Below are 16,399 nucleotides of genomic sequence, written 5' to 3' on the forward strand. Positions count from 1 at the left end.
TGACAATAAAAGCTATTCTATTCTATTGTCATGCATTCTTGCATCTCTTGCCCTGCAAACACACTTTGCAGAGTGCACTCTGTAGTTTATTTTACATAATAGTTAATACAGTACTTGTATTTAAGTGTATTTCGGTTTATTTTTTTACATCTCATAGCACTGCAAACACTTATAAAGCATAAAGTTTACTTAGCTCTTATTACTAATCGGTTCTATCTTGTAGTTGCACTAAACACAATCACACTGTCACATTTCATAAGCTGGTTTGGTATCTCAGTGCAGTCCCCTACTTACAGAATAGTCTGAGGCCAGGGGCCTTTATAAAGGGGGCCAGGGCCCATGTCCTTGAGTGATTTCTCTGTCTTAGACAGATGTAGTGAAGCTTCCAGGATCGGTCACACTGCAGGGAGTTCTTAAAATTGAATCAAGTGAGTCTCCGTTTAGGGAGCGAGCGTGTGACTGCATTAAGGTAAAATGTCATGTGGAAGCTTGTCTGTTCAGAGCATTTTATGGCGTTTGATGTTTGTATATCTTCTTTTCTTTTTATCATTTTTTAAAAATGGGATTAGATTTTTTGTATGTTTGGGGGAACATATCAAGAACACTGCAGTTTATGGCTTTTCCTTTAGTGCAGAGCCTAAGAATAGCTCGGCGGACTTCCATTCACATGTTGCTGTTATTTATAGCTGCCAGTGACACAAACAACACGCCTGTGGGTGCTGCTGCCTGTGCTGGGATTGGTTTTTGTCGTAACAAACAACTAAAGTGAATCCAAGTGTTACAAACAATTAAAAATGTACATCGCAGCCACTGTCTGTGCATTTGTTTTTGATGATCTGTGATGGTAGCAGGTACTTAGTTCACCAGTTACTATTATAAGAAATAATTTTGTTTTTTTAAGCAACTACTTAATTTGTCTTTTCTCTTCCAGGTAAGTGGACATGGAGCTGTACAGTCCAAAGCCTGACTCCTGCTGACGGTCGTTCTGTATGTGTTTGCTGTGGGGCTGGTGACAGAGAGGTAAATATGCCTCAAATAGTTGTTGACCTTTCTGTGTGGAGACACGAGGCAGAAGCAGCAGCCACTCTGGTTATGGGACATCCGTCTTTGACAGTGGACAGTGATAGAAAGGCCAGCGCCGTCTTTACTGAGCATCTTAGCTTCGTTGTTTTGTGATTTCATGAAGAAATAATTATAGATAAATGATACATAATTAGCTATTTGTTAGTAGATGTGTGGTTATTATAACAGAGGGCAGAGATCCTCTAAGGCCGTGGTTTATGTAACGCGGTTACAGGACCAGGGTGCCTGACTGCAGCTTCATAGACAATGAGCTATCAGAAGTAGTTTCCACTATGGAGCCTGAGTGTGTGAATCAAACACAGGAAACCAAAGTAGAGCTCAAAATATATATATTATGTTTGTTATGAGAAATGTAAAGACGGATGTACAAAAAAGTAAAGAAAAATATGCAAATATATCACAAACAAAAATAATGTTGACAATACAAAACAGCTTCTTAGGTTCCAAAAGGAGGTGGGATGAGGTGTGGTCCAGTATGTGATTTAGTTTAGTTCCATGGACCTGTGATAGGTCATGTGTCAACAGTTTGATTCAGTCCATAGGTTCACGATTCCTACCGCAACGTAGCGGTGGTCGGGTGGCTCGCCATCCCGCGCTGATCAGGGCTGATCGCGGGAGAAAAAAAAAACCTGACCTAAACAAGGTCAAAAACAAATTATCCTTCAGCGAAGAAAATGAAACCGCATCCTACTGCTGTGACAAAATAAATACATAAATAACAAAGACAATTAATGCCATGTTTCATACAACAATCAACAAACCATCATCTCTTATAATGAATTTCATTCAACATACTATTATAGAAAAACATTCTCATGGGTCCCATCAAAGTATATCAGCCATAAAGCTAATAAATATCATCCAAAGTTAATCGAATATATTTACAAAACTCATTCAATCACAGGTGTTGCGCAACAGATTCAATAATTTAAATGGAATTTAACTCAATGCAAAATCTCATAGGCCGTTTTGGCATTTCATCAGAAAAGTAACAAAAAACATCCAAAACGGACAAATCTACAAAATTCAAATCACTCGTCCAACTCTAGATACGTTAAGTCAACATTCGGCCATAATGGAATAAACAAAAACAACAATATTCAATAAATAAAACTAGTAATTGCACTTACTGTCGCTAGCCTAGCATTAGCTTACCGGCGTTTTAGGATGTGCGATCGCGGCTCCGCATTTTCATTAATTGTGACGAAACAAACAAATAACTCACCGTTGAGTCGATTGTGAGGTAGTGTAAAGATGAATGAATCGGCCGGGTTATTGCACGCTGTCAACTGTAAAATGTGTCGATAGCTGACAAGTACGCCAACCACAGGGACAGCAGCAGCCAGAGGAGCAGGGACATGCAGCTGAATGACCCGGAACTTATGCAGGGTTCATTCCCGCCACAATAAAGGGACTGGCGGAAGTGGGGTCAGAAGCTACCGTGGTTACATTTAGGTGTTCAGCAGCGTCCTGTGTGCAGCAGATTAATCACATCATGTTCGGTTTGGTGGCTTTTTGATGTTATTGTTCGGAGAAAGCTGCCAGGAAACAACTAATAACCGATCAATGACAGCTCAGACAGTCCAGCTGGCTTTCCTCACAAAGTGATTCATTTGTTACCGTCTGTGGTCTCTGAGCAGGCGCAGTGTTACACTGATTTCATCTCCACAAAGCTTCTGTTGAATGTGAGTGAAGCAAGATCACTCCAACCTGTCCTGACACAGCTGAGCTCAGACCAGTATGTCATCACTGTTTGGGTTTGTGCTGAACTGGGCTACTGTTACATGACTGGTAATGAACTGGTAACACCCCAGAGTTCTGTGCGCAATAAGATCTGAATTAATCTAATCCATAAATAAATCATGAACAGCCAACATGCACACATGCTTAACAGAGTGTGTGTGTGTGTGTGTGTGTGTGTGTGTGTGTGTGTGTGTGTGTGTGTGTGTGTGTGTGTGTGAGTCTGCTTCCTTTGAGTACAGCTGTTTAGCACATGCATTAATATTTCAGGAAGATGCCCTCAGAGAGACATTATATATGTTTGCATGCTGCATAATTAATATAATAATAAATACCCTTCTAGTGTGATAACAGCAGGGGGCGCTGTGACTGCAGAGTCCTTTTGATGTGCTGTTTTTACGTGACAAATTGCTGCTGACAGATCTATGTGATCACTTATATTAAGAGAGGATTCCTGATTCTCTGTTTAACTTTGTACTGTGACGCTAACGGAGTTTATAAATAAGTCTTTTAATCGTATTAGTTGTAATTAGAAAGACGAACTCCTCTCTCCTGATTGTTTATTGGCTTTTTATGAATTAGGGTGAAAACTTCAAACCCACAAATACCCAAAGAAGCCTGAAACGATGATTTAGCCATGAAGTGAAATCACACAGGGAAGCTGAGATTGTTTATTGACCTGTGCTTCAGCATGTCTAACTGGGACCTTTACAGCAGTATTTCTGTGTTAGTGTGTTACTGTTCAACACCCTGTGTATCCACGATCAGTCGTCTGCACGTGTCCAGCCTCGCCCCTGTGTTCTACCTAAACGTTTCCATTCTGGTCATTCCCAATGAAGAGTCGACCATCTTTAACCGCTCCAGCTCCGCCTCCTGTGGTTTGTCAGTGCCACCGTCTCCAACACACAACAGCTCGCCCGACTGCCATCACGAGCTACCGTCTCCTAAATTTTCCCTGTCAGGTTTTTGTGTTTCTTCTTTCACAGACCCCCCTGACCCTCACCTCCACCCACCCCACCTCCTCTGCACCTGCCCTGTGCACTGTGTTGTTCTGGACCAGCTTCACTCAGGCACCTTTCTCCTTCACACACATGTATTCAGTCTTACTGGCTCCACCTCTCCACCCCCTGTTCTCACTATAGTTCCCAGTGTTGTCTGCACCATCGCACACATGAAGGGCCTCAGAGTCGAGTCCTGATGTCATGGCGCCCCCGCTCTAAATCCATCTGTCCCTCCTACAGCTCCTACCTGTGCCTTGCTGTCTCCTGCACAGCCTCAGTATGTGCTCAGTATGTGCTCAGTATGTGCAGTACCACAGTACGTCTCTTGGTGTCCCGTCGTGTGCTTTTTCCACATCCACACAGATATGATACAACTCCTTCTAACCTTCTCTGCACTTCCTCATCTACATGTAGAACCTCACTTCAGTAGCTCTTTCTCACGGTGTGGCTCATCAGCTCCATCCCCCTGTGGCTGCTGCAGCTCTGCACCCTGATTCTTCAGTACCAGGACACAAGCATCTGTCCCAACACTGTGTTAAACAATCTAGTTAAAAACTCCCCTTCATACCTCCAGATGTTTATCAGGACCATCATTCTCCTTCATAGCTGCCCTCATGTCCTCCTTACTCTTACTGCACATCCTTCCAACCTCAGCCAAGTCTTCTTCTGCTTCCTCAGCATGTGCTCTCTCACACAGGTCACTGTAAACCTGCAGCCACTGCCCAGTTCTCCCGTCTACTTTCATTATCCTGAACGTCCTCGTTCACATTTCCTTGTCTTCTTTTCTTCTGTTCAGAGGATGCACTGAACACCACCATGACTCCCTCATACTTCAAACCATGTTGCAGAGGTTTGAAGTCACACACTAACCTGCTCACTTTATTATTGTGTTTTTGAGCGTTTTCTTCTGCTAGTACCCCCCTCACAGTCTCCACCTTCACCATACGTCACCTGCAAGGTCACTGTCTTCAAAGGTGAAGCCTGAAGTAGCCCCCCCCCTCCATTATCTGATTTCACTGCAGCTTTTACGAGTCAGCCGTGCTATTTCTGATAGGCTCCCCTCTTCTCTCTGTGGGTGTCGCTCATAGAAAACTTTGACACATTAGCCGGTCATGTGAGCTGCTGCTGGAAATAAGTTGAAGAGGGGGTGAGGCCCTGTTAGTGCACACGCCGCTGCCGCCTCGCAGCAGCCTGGAATTCCTGATTTACTGCTAATTCACTGAGCAGAAGAACAGCGTTTAATGGGGCTCTTTCCTAAAAGTCGTGGCCTGTGTGAGCGATCGTGGCGTGTAGTGTATGTGTTGTTGGCAAGCCGTCACAAGGGGGCGCCCTTCAACAACTTACCTTTGATTTGTGACTCATGAGCAAGAAAAGCATAATGTCAGATTAAATGTAATTTATCTTCATAATAAAGGAAACACGGATGTTTCTCAGTGACTCGTGTTTGTTTTCAGTCAGTTTGAGACAAGAAGAAAAGAAATGAGCAGGAAGCAGAACACATCACTGTTTGCTTTTATATAATAGGACTAATACAGCAGTGTTACATATGTAAATGGCTCCAGCTGTCATAAACTAAGATTCAGGAAGTTCTCTGATTGAAATGCTGGCAGGTGATGGGTAACCCTCCCCAGCATGTTCCCAAGCGTTGCATACAAGCCACTGAAAAGTAGCTGACGACAGGCTGACTGTCTGTGTGGAGAATCAGTAGGAATACGATGGATAAGCACATGAATCTGACATATTTGGAACAACCAGGTCTCGTGAATGACGCCATTTTTACTCCACGTGAAGAGAAAAACATGTAAACAGATCGTGAGCATCAGATCTGTTTATGCTTCACAGTTTCCTGCTATCCAAAGATGTCAGCTGACGGCCCCGCCTGCCTTTGTTGTCTCTGCCCAGCCTTCCTGTCGTTATCCGTGTTTTTGCTCCCCATCCCCTCTGCCCTGTTGCCCTGACAACAGACAGACACCTAGGTTTCCTTGGCGACGGGGCAGTTTCCTGCCTCCCTACGCTGTGACTGTAGCACAGAGTGTAAGATGTGATTTCAAAGCCAAACCTGGGGATGTGAGCGGTCCAACCTCACAGGACACGTCGAGCTTTGTCTGGGTTTGGATTTAAGGAGCTACAGGTTAGAGGAGCAGGGACAGAAATCGTCTGTCAGTGTCCCCGTGAAGCCATCGCTGATGTGATTACTGCTGTTTCACATCAAACACTGCAGTTTTCCAGCAGTGGAAAGAAGCTGCTTTTGCTGGCATCCTTATTGAAGTTTAAAGTTTACATATAAGTCATGCAGACCATCACTGATGCAGGTGTGTGGCTGTGATTATGACAGTTGGACGGTTTCTCCCCTTCTTAGTCCAGAGGACGTGGACACGTTGGACTGACAGCAGCACTGTTCCCTCTTGTCCTCGGTCAGTTTGTATGTTATGTTTACATACGGCTTCTTCTTCTTTGTTGTGGATGCAGGGTGAACTGACATCATGCAGTCTGATTAACATTTCCCATCAAAGAGCAGAACTGTGCTTTCCACAGATGAGAGCCGCTGCATGCTGAGCACATGTGGAAGAGGCTGCAGAGCATCGTGCTGCTGGAACCTCGTCAGCACGGCTGCTCTGGTGTTTCAGTGATGGTCTGGGGGACATCCCAACCACTCAGCATCCTTTGAGTCGCTCTAATAACAGCTACTTATTAATAACATTTGTGCACGAACCTGCCACATAATATTTTCACCTGGATTCTTGGGGTGTCTCTGTTTTAAAATGTTCCTTTCTCAGCGTGCTGCTGTCATCAAATTAATACTGAGCTAATAATTTTCATGAAAGAGTAAAATATCTCAGTTTTCTCTGTTATTTACAGTTTTGACAGTAAACTTCTCATTTTGACACTTTGAAAGCACCTACACAGAATGGTTTCAGTGATGGATGGAAGAACCCTCAGGCGATGCCTTGCGTTGGGTTCTGCGTCGACTGGACGCCTTGTGTCGGAGGTGAACCGTTTTGATTTAAAGGTTGATCGTAGCGCTCCCTCTGTGACTCCCAACATTAACTAGCTCACTCGTGAGCGAGAGAAGATCAGCTGTGATCCTGTCTGCTTCATGTCTGTCGTGCGTGCTCAGCACATATTGCAGGAACGTGAAATATTTTGTAGGTTGAGCACAACCAGTGTTCCCCAGTTTCATTACTGGGAGTTTGAAACCAGTGATTAGGCTGACCTGTACTGGCCTGATAAAGCACCGCTACTTGAAACACGTGTAAAAAGCTCGGTGTCTACATTGATGGTTCTTTTAAAGTGAAGAAGCAGGTGAGTGCAGTGTTCAGTCCTGCTTCTTTCAGTTAAGACAGCTGGCCAAGGTAAAGCCAGACCTCCTAACGTCTTTGAGCGTCTTATTCACCTTTCCCTTACTTGCAGATGAGACTACTGCAATTCATTGTGTTATGGTCTAGATCAGGCCTCCATCCATCGTCTTCAGATGGTTCAAAATGCTGCTGCTCGCCTGCTAACTGGTACCAAACGGAGAGAGCATATAACCCCAGTTTTAGCTTCTCTACACTGGCTTCCTGTCTCCTACAGGATCCAATTTAAACTTCTACTTTTTGTTTTTAAGTCATTAACGCCCGAGCCCCTCCTCACCTGTCTGAGCTCCTCTCTGCCTATGCTCAGGACAAACCACGAGGTCCAGCTCAAAACTAATGCTGTCCATCCCACGGACTGACCTCACATCCCGTGGTGATAGATCCGTCTCTGTGGCAGGTCCCAGACTCTGGAATAGTCTCCCCTTAAATATTAGATCTGCACAAACACTTGAGCAATTTAAATCTTTACTAAAGACACATTTCTATGCCCTGGCTTTTAACACACTATGACCCAAGCATTCTGGTCTTATTTGAATTAGTTTAGTTATTGTTTTAACTCTTTTACTGTCCTATTATTGTTTTTTACTGTTATTATTGTGTTACATTGTTGCTTTTTAATACCATTTTTATATTGTTAAGCACTTTGTGCAGCATCGGCTGTTTGAAATGTGCTATAGAAATAAATTTGACCTTGAAACCAAATCTCCTTAGGAAGCGATTTTATTTTATTTATTTATTTAGGACCGTGCATGTTAATGAACATAAATGTAAAAAGAAAAATTACATGAATGTAAACATGCCAGATTATAGCCAAAGGCTAATTTCCATCTTTAATGAGGCCGTGTATTAAGTTTCACACAGCATGGGTGGAACAGCTACTAACCATCACTGCAAGCTCGACAGCAGGAGCCGTCTTCCTGTCGCAGTATACCCCAAACAGCTAATTATTGGACCGCAGGGAAATGGGACGGGTGTTGGTGCCATGAGGGAAAACCGTCGTTCTCCTCGCTCCTCCCTTTGCCTCCTGCTTGCTCCTGCCGACCCCGCTGGTCTCCGCTTTCCCCGACACTGATTAACCCCCCTCCTCTTCCCTAACAACGTTAGGCCCCTTTGATCTCCAGCACTTAAAACCAGCAGCTACCATTGTGCCATCCAAAACATCTCTGTGGTTGCTATGGTTATTCACTTAGATACAATTGCTATAGCAACAGTGTTTCTGAGGGCTGGGGAGGAAGTGGCTCAGCAGGGATCCAGGTGGAGACACATGAAAGACACAGGCTGCATATAAACGGTGGATCGGTGAGGGCCGGCCCTCCTCGCCAGCCTCGCCATCGATACGATTTCCTCTTTGTGTAAATACGTGACACAGATATGTATGTTGAAGAAAGACAGAACATCCTTTCACACGATCCTCTGACACACTTGTCTCTACAATTGGATGTGAAACAGACTTGAAAGGAAAGAAGTCGTGTCAGGTATTAACAGATATATCAAACACATTATCTTCATATGCAGGGGTTAAGACTCTGTCATCAAACACCTTTACAGAGAAAAGTAGCCAAGTGTGTGAGATGATAGCTACAGTGAGTGACAGCTTAGCAAAAATCCTGAAAGTTGGACACTTAATGTCAGCTTTGTCAGCCACACAGCAGAGCTCACAGAAGTCCCACAGCTCTGATGACTCAGTGGATGGAATAAAGCCCTCCAATGTGAACTGCACAGTAGGGCTGCCACGATTAGTCGACTAGTCACGATTATGTCGACTATTAAAATCGTCGACGACTAATTTAATAGTCGACGCATCGTTTGAAGCTTTGTAAGATCACAAAGGACGCAGGAATGAGTAGTAGGATTTAAGAGTGTAATAACGGACTGAAACAGAAGATGGCAGCACTGCATGTACAAAGGATGCCAGCTGCCATTAAACCCCGAAGAAGAAGAAGCTGTGTCCCAGAATTCATAGCGCAGCTGTCAACAATGGCGGCAGCTAGTTAGTTTTAACTTTACTCTTATTATTCTTTCTGGGTCACAAAATAAACGTTTAACATATTTTCAGGGAGAATGTAGCTGTGTAAACCTCAAATATCTGCTCAGTTTATCAGGACACCACATATTTTCAAAAGCGCTCCGACGTTTTCGGAGACGTCTGTTACCCACTAGCTCGTTAGCGAGCCGGGGGCTAGGCTAACTAGAGCCGTGAGAACACCGGACTCCCAGCAAATCGTTTTCAAACCCACCACCGTCTTTCGCTACTCAGGTTAAACATATATATAAGTCACTTAGATAACTTACAAATGTTATTGTTTGGCTTTCTTTAGTATTTTATTTGTTCCTGAGTAAATCGGTTTGGCTGAGATTAAAGTTATAGTTTTTGCACAGCTAAAACTGTCAAGCAGACAGCTGATTATCAGAAGTGTGAGACGCTGGAGAATATACTCCGGTGTCCTGTTATATTTTAGAAAGCAAGGAGTTTATTAAACTTCACCGAAACAATCTGCAAATTTCATTAAAAATTAATAAACTACCATCTTGTCTTTATTTTTAGTTAGCACAAACACTTAAAGCTGTAAGCTAATGATAGTTATATAAGAGCAGATGCTGCTGGTGCAATAAGCTGTACGTCTAATGGATGATGATCTGATTAGTCGACTATCAAAATAATCGTTTGTGGCAGTCCTACTGCACAGTGGTGTCATCATCACGTGTCCTTCATCTTCTCTGGGATGGATCAATAGATGGCTGATCCAGCCCCGTGTCATGAGGCAGCGCTGCCTGGTTGGCAGAATCTGACCCCAGACCAGCTATATACCATGTACAGTGTTCAATCAACCTTTCACTGGGCATGTGTATAAGGTCACAGCTGTCAGTGTGCTGGATATTTGCAGTGTTTTCAAATGTATTCCACTACAGACTACAGATTACATGCCCCAAAATGTATTCTGTAACGTTACTCAATGAGAGTAATGTATTCTGAATACTTTGGATTACTTAATATATTATCATGCTGTTTACAATTACATGAATGTACTGTTGCTGTGATTTATTACTGTTACTGAAGGTCCGCGGCTCCGAACCGTAGTAAAGGGACCTCTGGCTAACACGTCGGGTTCATGTCGGGCTCGTAACTGAAAACGAGCTTTACTTTGTTGTCTGGGTCAACTTTGCTAGCAGAGACAGAGAGGCGTTGAAAGGCTGCTCCAACAGAACTTATTGTCAAAGGAGCAGAACAGAGTCAAACCTCTGTTCTTAGAACTGAAGAAGCTTCTGGATGAGAGGTGAAACGTCTTCAAGCAACTTAAAGAAGTCCAGACGCTTTTCTTTGCAAGCTCCTCAGACTACGATGACCTGGATGACTGAGAACCTTCACAGACAACGGAACTTATTGTTTTCGGAGGAAAACAGGAACACGGTGTACGGTCGAGTCTTAACAGCTTACTTACAGCTGGGCTCGTCAGGCTCTCTTCTTGCAGTGGTTATTATTATATTTACATGCTTCCAGCTCCCGTTTCTGCTCGGTGACAGCTGTGCTTTTCCTTTCTCTCCCTCCCTCGCTCACAGACACATCACGGGTACAGCAGTCCATTCTCCCTGCAGCACGGACTACACTGCCCATGATGCTACATTCTGCCTGTTAGCTTAGCACAACAACAACAAGGCCTCTCTCACCCAGGAAACACGCAGCGTGTCACCCTGTAACCATGGCAACCACAACGCTGCCGCCTGGAACAACAGAACATGTCAAACAAACCCAAACAGTCCTGACCCGCCACAATATGAAACAGGAAAGTACCGCCGTGTAATCCATTTATTTCAACAAAGTAACTGTATTCTGAATACCACCTGTTTAAACAGTAACTGTAACAGAGTACAGTTACTCGTACGTGTATTCCGTTACTCCCCAACATGCAGTGTAATCCATTTATTTCAACAAAGTAACTGTATTCTGAATACCACCTGTTTAAACAGTAACTGTAACAGAATACAGTTACTCGTACGTGTATTCCGTTACTCCCCAACACTGGATATTTGTCATATAATTGAAATATCATTAAACTCACTACTCGTACTCATAAATATGGTCCGTGCACAAAGCAGCGTCGTCTCTTTCTAACCATCCCTGCTCCAACAAACACGAGGTTGTTTCCATCGCTGCTGCTGTTACATGTTGTTCAGCTCTTATTGTTACTGTAAGTCTCGTAGTTCTTATTTGTGTGAGACTTTGCTCCTGCCCGTCACTCTGCTGCTGTTACATGTTGTTCAGCTCTTATTGTTACTGTAAGTCTCGTGTTCCTCCTCCCTCCCCTCCCTCTCATAAAATATTGAGAGAGCCTGGCACTAGGCCAGACGCCCCCCTCCCTCTCTGCCAGGCAGGCTGACGGAGCATGTGGCTGTGGGAGGGGCACGAAGGGCGGCTCGGCTGAGGAGATATTTGTGGTGTCTATGTTACAGAACTGCGCTACAACGCTGACATATTTGTCTCCGTGTTGTGGGTGCAGGCAGAGTTATGGCTGGATGGTGTTTATAGTGAACAGGCTCCCCTGTTATTAAAGCAGAATCGTGTTTCTCATTTAAAGTGTCACATTTCTGAAATGTACAGTAACCATGAACATGTTTGTTCTCTAAATGAACGCCACGAGTTGTTCCCACATCGAGCTGCTCTACTCTGAACTCATTCACACGAGCACTTTCTGCTCGAGTGCTTCCTCTGTTCACAGCCACACTCACGGATGCGCTGGAGAACAGCTCGGGTAAGAAGTGTGAACAACATGCTGGCATTTCATTCTACCTGCAGTGGTCAAATCAAGGCAGTGGTCAAATCTAGCTTCTTTCAGCTCAGGCAGCTGCAAAAACAAAGCCAATTCTTTCACGGCAGCACTTTGATCCACGCCTTTGTCAGCACTTGGCTGCATTACTGTGATGACCTTCATGTTGGAGCTGTGGGCGGCTCCACAGTGGGCCTGGGAAACTTTGAAAAGATGTTTTCTTCTTTCGGCCATAAAATCCAGATCTTGGTTTCCTCTTTGTGAGCACAACAGAGACTCCCCTTGTCTCTTACACAGCCCCCCTTTGGCTTTCATGCACACACACCCACTCAGGGAATAAAGTCACTGCAGCCATTTAGCTGCTTCTCAGCACTCGCTGCATAACCTGAGGTTGGTCAGCCGGTCGACTCGTCGTGCATAGTGACAAATGAGGGATTTCAAATATTTCCAAAGCGATGCATCAGGTTTCTTTGCAGATGAAGTGAGACGTGGATGTTTCACAGCACCAATGAAGATTGTGTTTAAGTGCAGCCGGGCGCACGCTCCCCCAGCGACGCCAGCTTCTTCTCACCGTGCAAACACTTTGATTTGAAATAGATTACAGCCGTGAGTGTTTGACTGTGATGGACTGGTGATGTGATCAGGGTCGCAGGTTTCCACCCGCCTCGTCTCTTTGCATGCAGTGAAGGAAACTATGCAAACTATGCAAGGTGTGCAGTAACAGGTCTGAACAAACCAGCAGCAAATAACTTCCAGTCTCCACAGGTTCAGTGCAGCTGGTGTAACAACGTTTGGTTACAACATATTAATGTTCGCACACTGCTGTAAAAACAGTTTTATTAAAATGAACGTGCACTTTTGTAGAAGCTCGTGGTGAACGCTCCACTGCCTTTGTTTTATTGTTACTATTATGTTGTGATGGGTTGAACAGGATGACTTGAGACGTGTGCGATGTGACAGAATAGACAGATGGAAGCCTTCATGTTGGATCAGAACGACGTCGGGCTTGTTGGTCTGCTGTGGTTTGATCAGAAGACTTCCTCAGATCAGCACCGTGGCCCTCCTCTTCCTCTCCCCCATCTGCTTCTTCTAGCAGCTTCCAACACACTGAGGTCTCTGACAGTGAGAGTGACTCCAGTGTTCCTGTAACTTTGAAGCAGAGGTTCAAGACAGATTTGATCTTTCCTTTCCTTCTGTTTGGGATTGAAGTGATGTAATATCAGGGGGGGCAGGGGGGGCTATGATGTCCTGTCATTCTCATGTAAATCTGTGTTGGGAACATTAATGTTTAGTAAATGTGAAGTTAGCAGAGCAGTTTTGGTCTGAATCACTGACGTCTTTCTTAAATACTGCAGGAACAGTTAGGAGTGTAACTGTAATCTGTAACTGTAGTTTGGCTGAGCTGGAGTCTTTGGGTTCATCATGTCGTTGGATGCTCACCTCCTGCAGCTGCTGGCTGCTCTCCCAGATGAAACATGATATCTGTCCTTTATAATAACCTTAATTCACCTCGCACACACACACACACACACACACACACACACACACACACACACACACACACACACACACACACACACACACACACACACACACACACACAATGAGCTGTCTAATCAGCTGACCGGAGCAGGTGCTGTGTGTGAGAGCGATGTTGGGGTTGTGAGGGCCCAAAGAGCTGGATCTCAGCCCCTGTGGAGGACAGAGGGGTTATGGACGTCGCGTGCGTGGAAACCACTCCTCAGCTACTAGCTGCAGATGTGCAGTGCACATGTGGAACATGCAGCACCTTAAACCAACTTTTCCTCTGGAGTTAAACACTCTCCCTATCTGTTCACATACAGGTCTGTGTCCTCTGTACAAACCGCTGGTGACCGTAGCAAACTGGCAACCAGAGTAATGGTAAATGCACTGGTTCTTATACAGCACTCTTCTACCCTCCCTAAGCACTAAACCAGTTCCAGAGCATCTAATAAAAGCACTGGCAGCAACAGGGACCAGTATCCCGCCCAAGGTGACTTTGGCACGCAGACTGGAGCAGCCGGGGATCGAACTACCGACTGATGTCCTGAGCCACAGTCGCCTCTTTTCCAGTAGAACATAACTGCCTCAGCTCAACTTGACTCTACTCGACTCTACTCGACTCTGTCTCTCAGTTACAGTTGAGCACCACCTCAGTGTGGGTGGGGCTGTTACAGCAACACAACCTGGAAGTCCCGTGACGCAAACACAACAAGCGATGACATCCCGGTGATGGAACATCTGCACCCCGTCACTGGACTTCCTGTGTAGCCGTTTCCCTCGTTGCCAGGCAGGTTTGAGTCTTGAAGGGTTCGCTCTCATAACTGATCCAGTGATGTCACTTCCTGGCCATCAGCGGCATGTATCTGGGACACAAACTGAGCTTGGAACTGGGTGAGAGATGAAACTCTGAGAAGCTCTTCAGACGACGCTGACCTGCATGACTGAGGACCTGCACAGACTTGCTGCCTCGCTCTTTGTGAGGAACGTCCTTCAGGAGTATGAAAGGGAAACTAGCAGTTTATTGAAACCAGCTCCGCTTCAACCTCAGATGCACACAAAGTAGACTCGTTCCCCAAGAGTTTGCACTTTGGATCCCAGGTATCGAACCAGCAACCCTCTGATTAGCAGATGAGCCAGTCGGGCTACAGCTACCCTACGTGTGTGTGTGTGTTGCCTTTTCATTCACATAATCCATCTTATCTCTAATGAAAAAGCCAAATGAAATCCTCAGATTTGCCCCTCAGGTTCCCACAGTGTTCAGGTCACACCAGGCCACAGTCCCACATTTGAGCCACGACTGTGGGTCACACAGAGGACAGAGCATGTCCTTTAGCCTTCTTTGTTTTTGGATTGTGTGCCACAGAGTCTCACTGAACATGATTTTGGCACGTTTGCTGAGATTGTTTGAAAAACAAGCTGAAGAACACGTCCACGATGTCACAGCAGCTGTGGGCCTCGATGGAGCCCACGCTTGTCCTGGAGGCGTCCTCTGTGGAGTGAGGCCGGCTCACATGGTTCAGTCTGAACAGGGTGAAGCTCCAGCTTTGACCTGATTAACTTCCAGTAGTGGAAAAGCAGCTGTAGCTGCATTTTTCATCACTATTGATGGGATGCTGCTGGGACCTGCTGTTAGTGGGAGCTCAAAGCCTGAGGCCATCATTAAGATCTGTGTGAGTCTGTGTGAGTCTGTGTGGGTCTGTGTGTGTGTGGGACACTCACTGAGTAGTAGTCGACTGACCGACTCAAACACGGTGACTTCATATCACAGGAAATATTCAGCTCAGGCTTCTGTCTGACGCTTTGCTGTCTCACATTTAAATCACAAAGGTTGTTTCTACAAACACCCACTCATCTATCGTCCTCTTACACACCGGTCACAGACCCACTGCTGAACTCACAATATCATTTATTTTCCTTGTGTTTGATTGGTGGTACAGTTGTTTTATTTTGTGTGTTTGTTACACAGGAAAGCTGTTATTGATCAGTTTGAGAGTAAAACAGAAACTGTGAGTGTAAATGTGGAGATTACAGTCGTTTCATGCTGTAACCTACAAAATGCTTTGTGCAGACGAGTCAGTGAAATCAATCAATCATCGTGATTTCTTTAGCTCATGAACACAGTGTGGGGTCAGTGTTAACAACATGGTGCAGAAAGGAAACACAAGCGTGGAGTCGGTGGTGCAAACGGTGGCTCGTGCATCAATCAGCTCCAGCTGTGATGCATCTCTTTGATTAGTGGGAGCAGCAAACTCCATCCAGACAGCTTCCTTTGTTTTTTTCACTTGACTGATCGATCAGCGCACAGCTCCGTTTAGCACACACGCCATCTTTAACGACGGCGTGGAGTCTGTGCCCTGTTCCTCCCACACACGAGTGTTCGTTCATGTTCGGCCTTGTGTCTGAGCGTTTCCTCTCGGTGTGTCTGTAACGAGGAAGCCACGGGCAGGTCGCACACAAACGTGTGGCAGCTGAGTGTGCGAGTGTGCGAGTGTGGCAACGTGTGGCAACTATTCTGGTTTGCCAGCGACGTTTCCAGATAAACACTGGTGGCAGCTGCTGCCATGGCAACACCATTGTGCTCCCTCCCTCCCTCGCTCGTCTCCCCTCCCTCTCCCCAACCACTCCTCTCTCTCATGCTCCGCCGGCTCAGAGAGCGAGGACCAGAGAGGAGAGAGGTCAGCTCGATTCAGAGGACAGAAAGAAGAAAGGAATAACCCGGAGTGGACGGGGACAGGATGAGCGAGGACAGCCACTCCCACTACAGGCTGGACCCCAGCGATCGCCTCAACGGGCTGGGACAGAGGAGGAAGAGACCCAAGAAGGTAAACGAATAGATGGAGAGCCACGTGGTGCAAAGTGTGTAAGGATGGAGCACCCCACCCTGCAAAAAGAGAAAGGAGGTGGGGTTAGGTGAGGTTTGTTTATGTGCAGA

At 45.5% G+C, this 16,399-nt stretch overlaps 1 protein-coding gene across 4 annotated transcripts in view; it reads left to right on the forward strand.

Annotated features, from left to right (window-relative positions):
- Window positions 1-16,399, forward strand: part of LOC146606909 (uncharacterized) — a 156,890-nt gene that overhangs the window by 22,533 nt on the left and 117,958 nt on the right. Inside the window, exons 1-2 of one of the 4 annotated variants that reach the window (XM_085349274.1) lie at window positions 741-851; window positions 932-1,020. The exons of 1 other annotated variant lie outside the window; for it this stretch is intronic. In XM_085349274.1, the coding sequence (XP_085205400.1) occupies window positions 842-851; window positions 932-1,020 (99 nt within the window). In that variant the 5' untranslated portion in view covers window positions 741-841. Of the gene's footprint in view, window positions 1-740; window positions 852-931; window positions 1,021-15,972; window positions 16,290-16,399 lie in introns of those variants that run through there. 2 more of the 4 variants (XM_085349282.1, XM_085349275.1) reach the window with 2 other exon arrangements.

This window comes from Diplotaxodon limnothrissa, unplaced genomic scaffold (assembly GCF_057381915.1).
Source record: "Diplotaxodon limnothrissa isolate DT_005_m unplaced genomic scaffold, D_limnothrissa_male_GT1.1 unmapped_scaffold_4, whole genome shotgun sequence".
Classification (NCBI taxonomy): Eukaryota; Metazoa; Chordata; class Actinopteri; order Cichliformes; family Cichlidae; genus Diplotaxodon; species Diplotaxodon limnothrissa.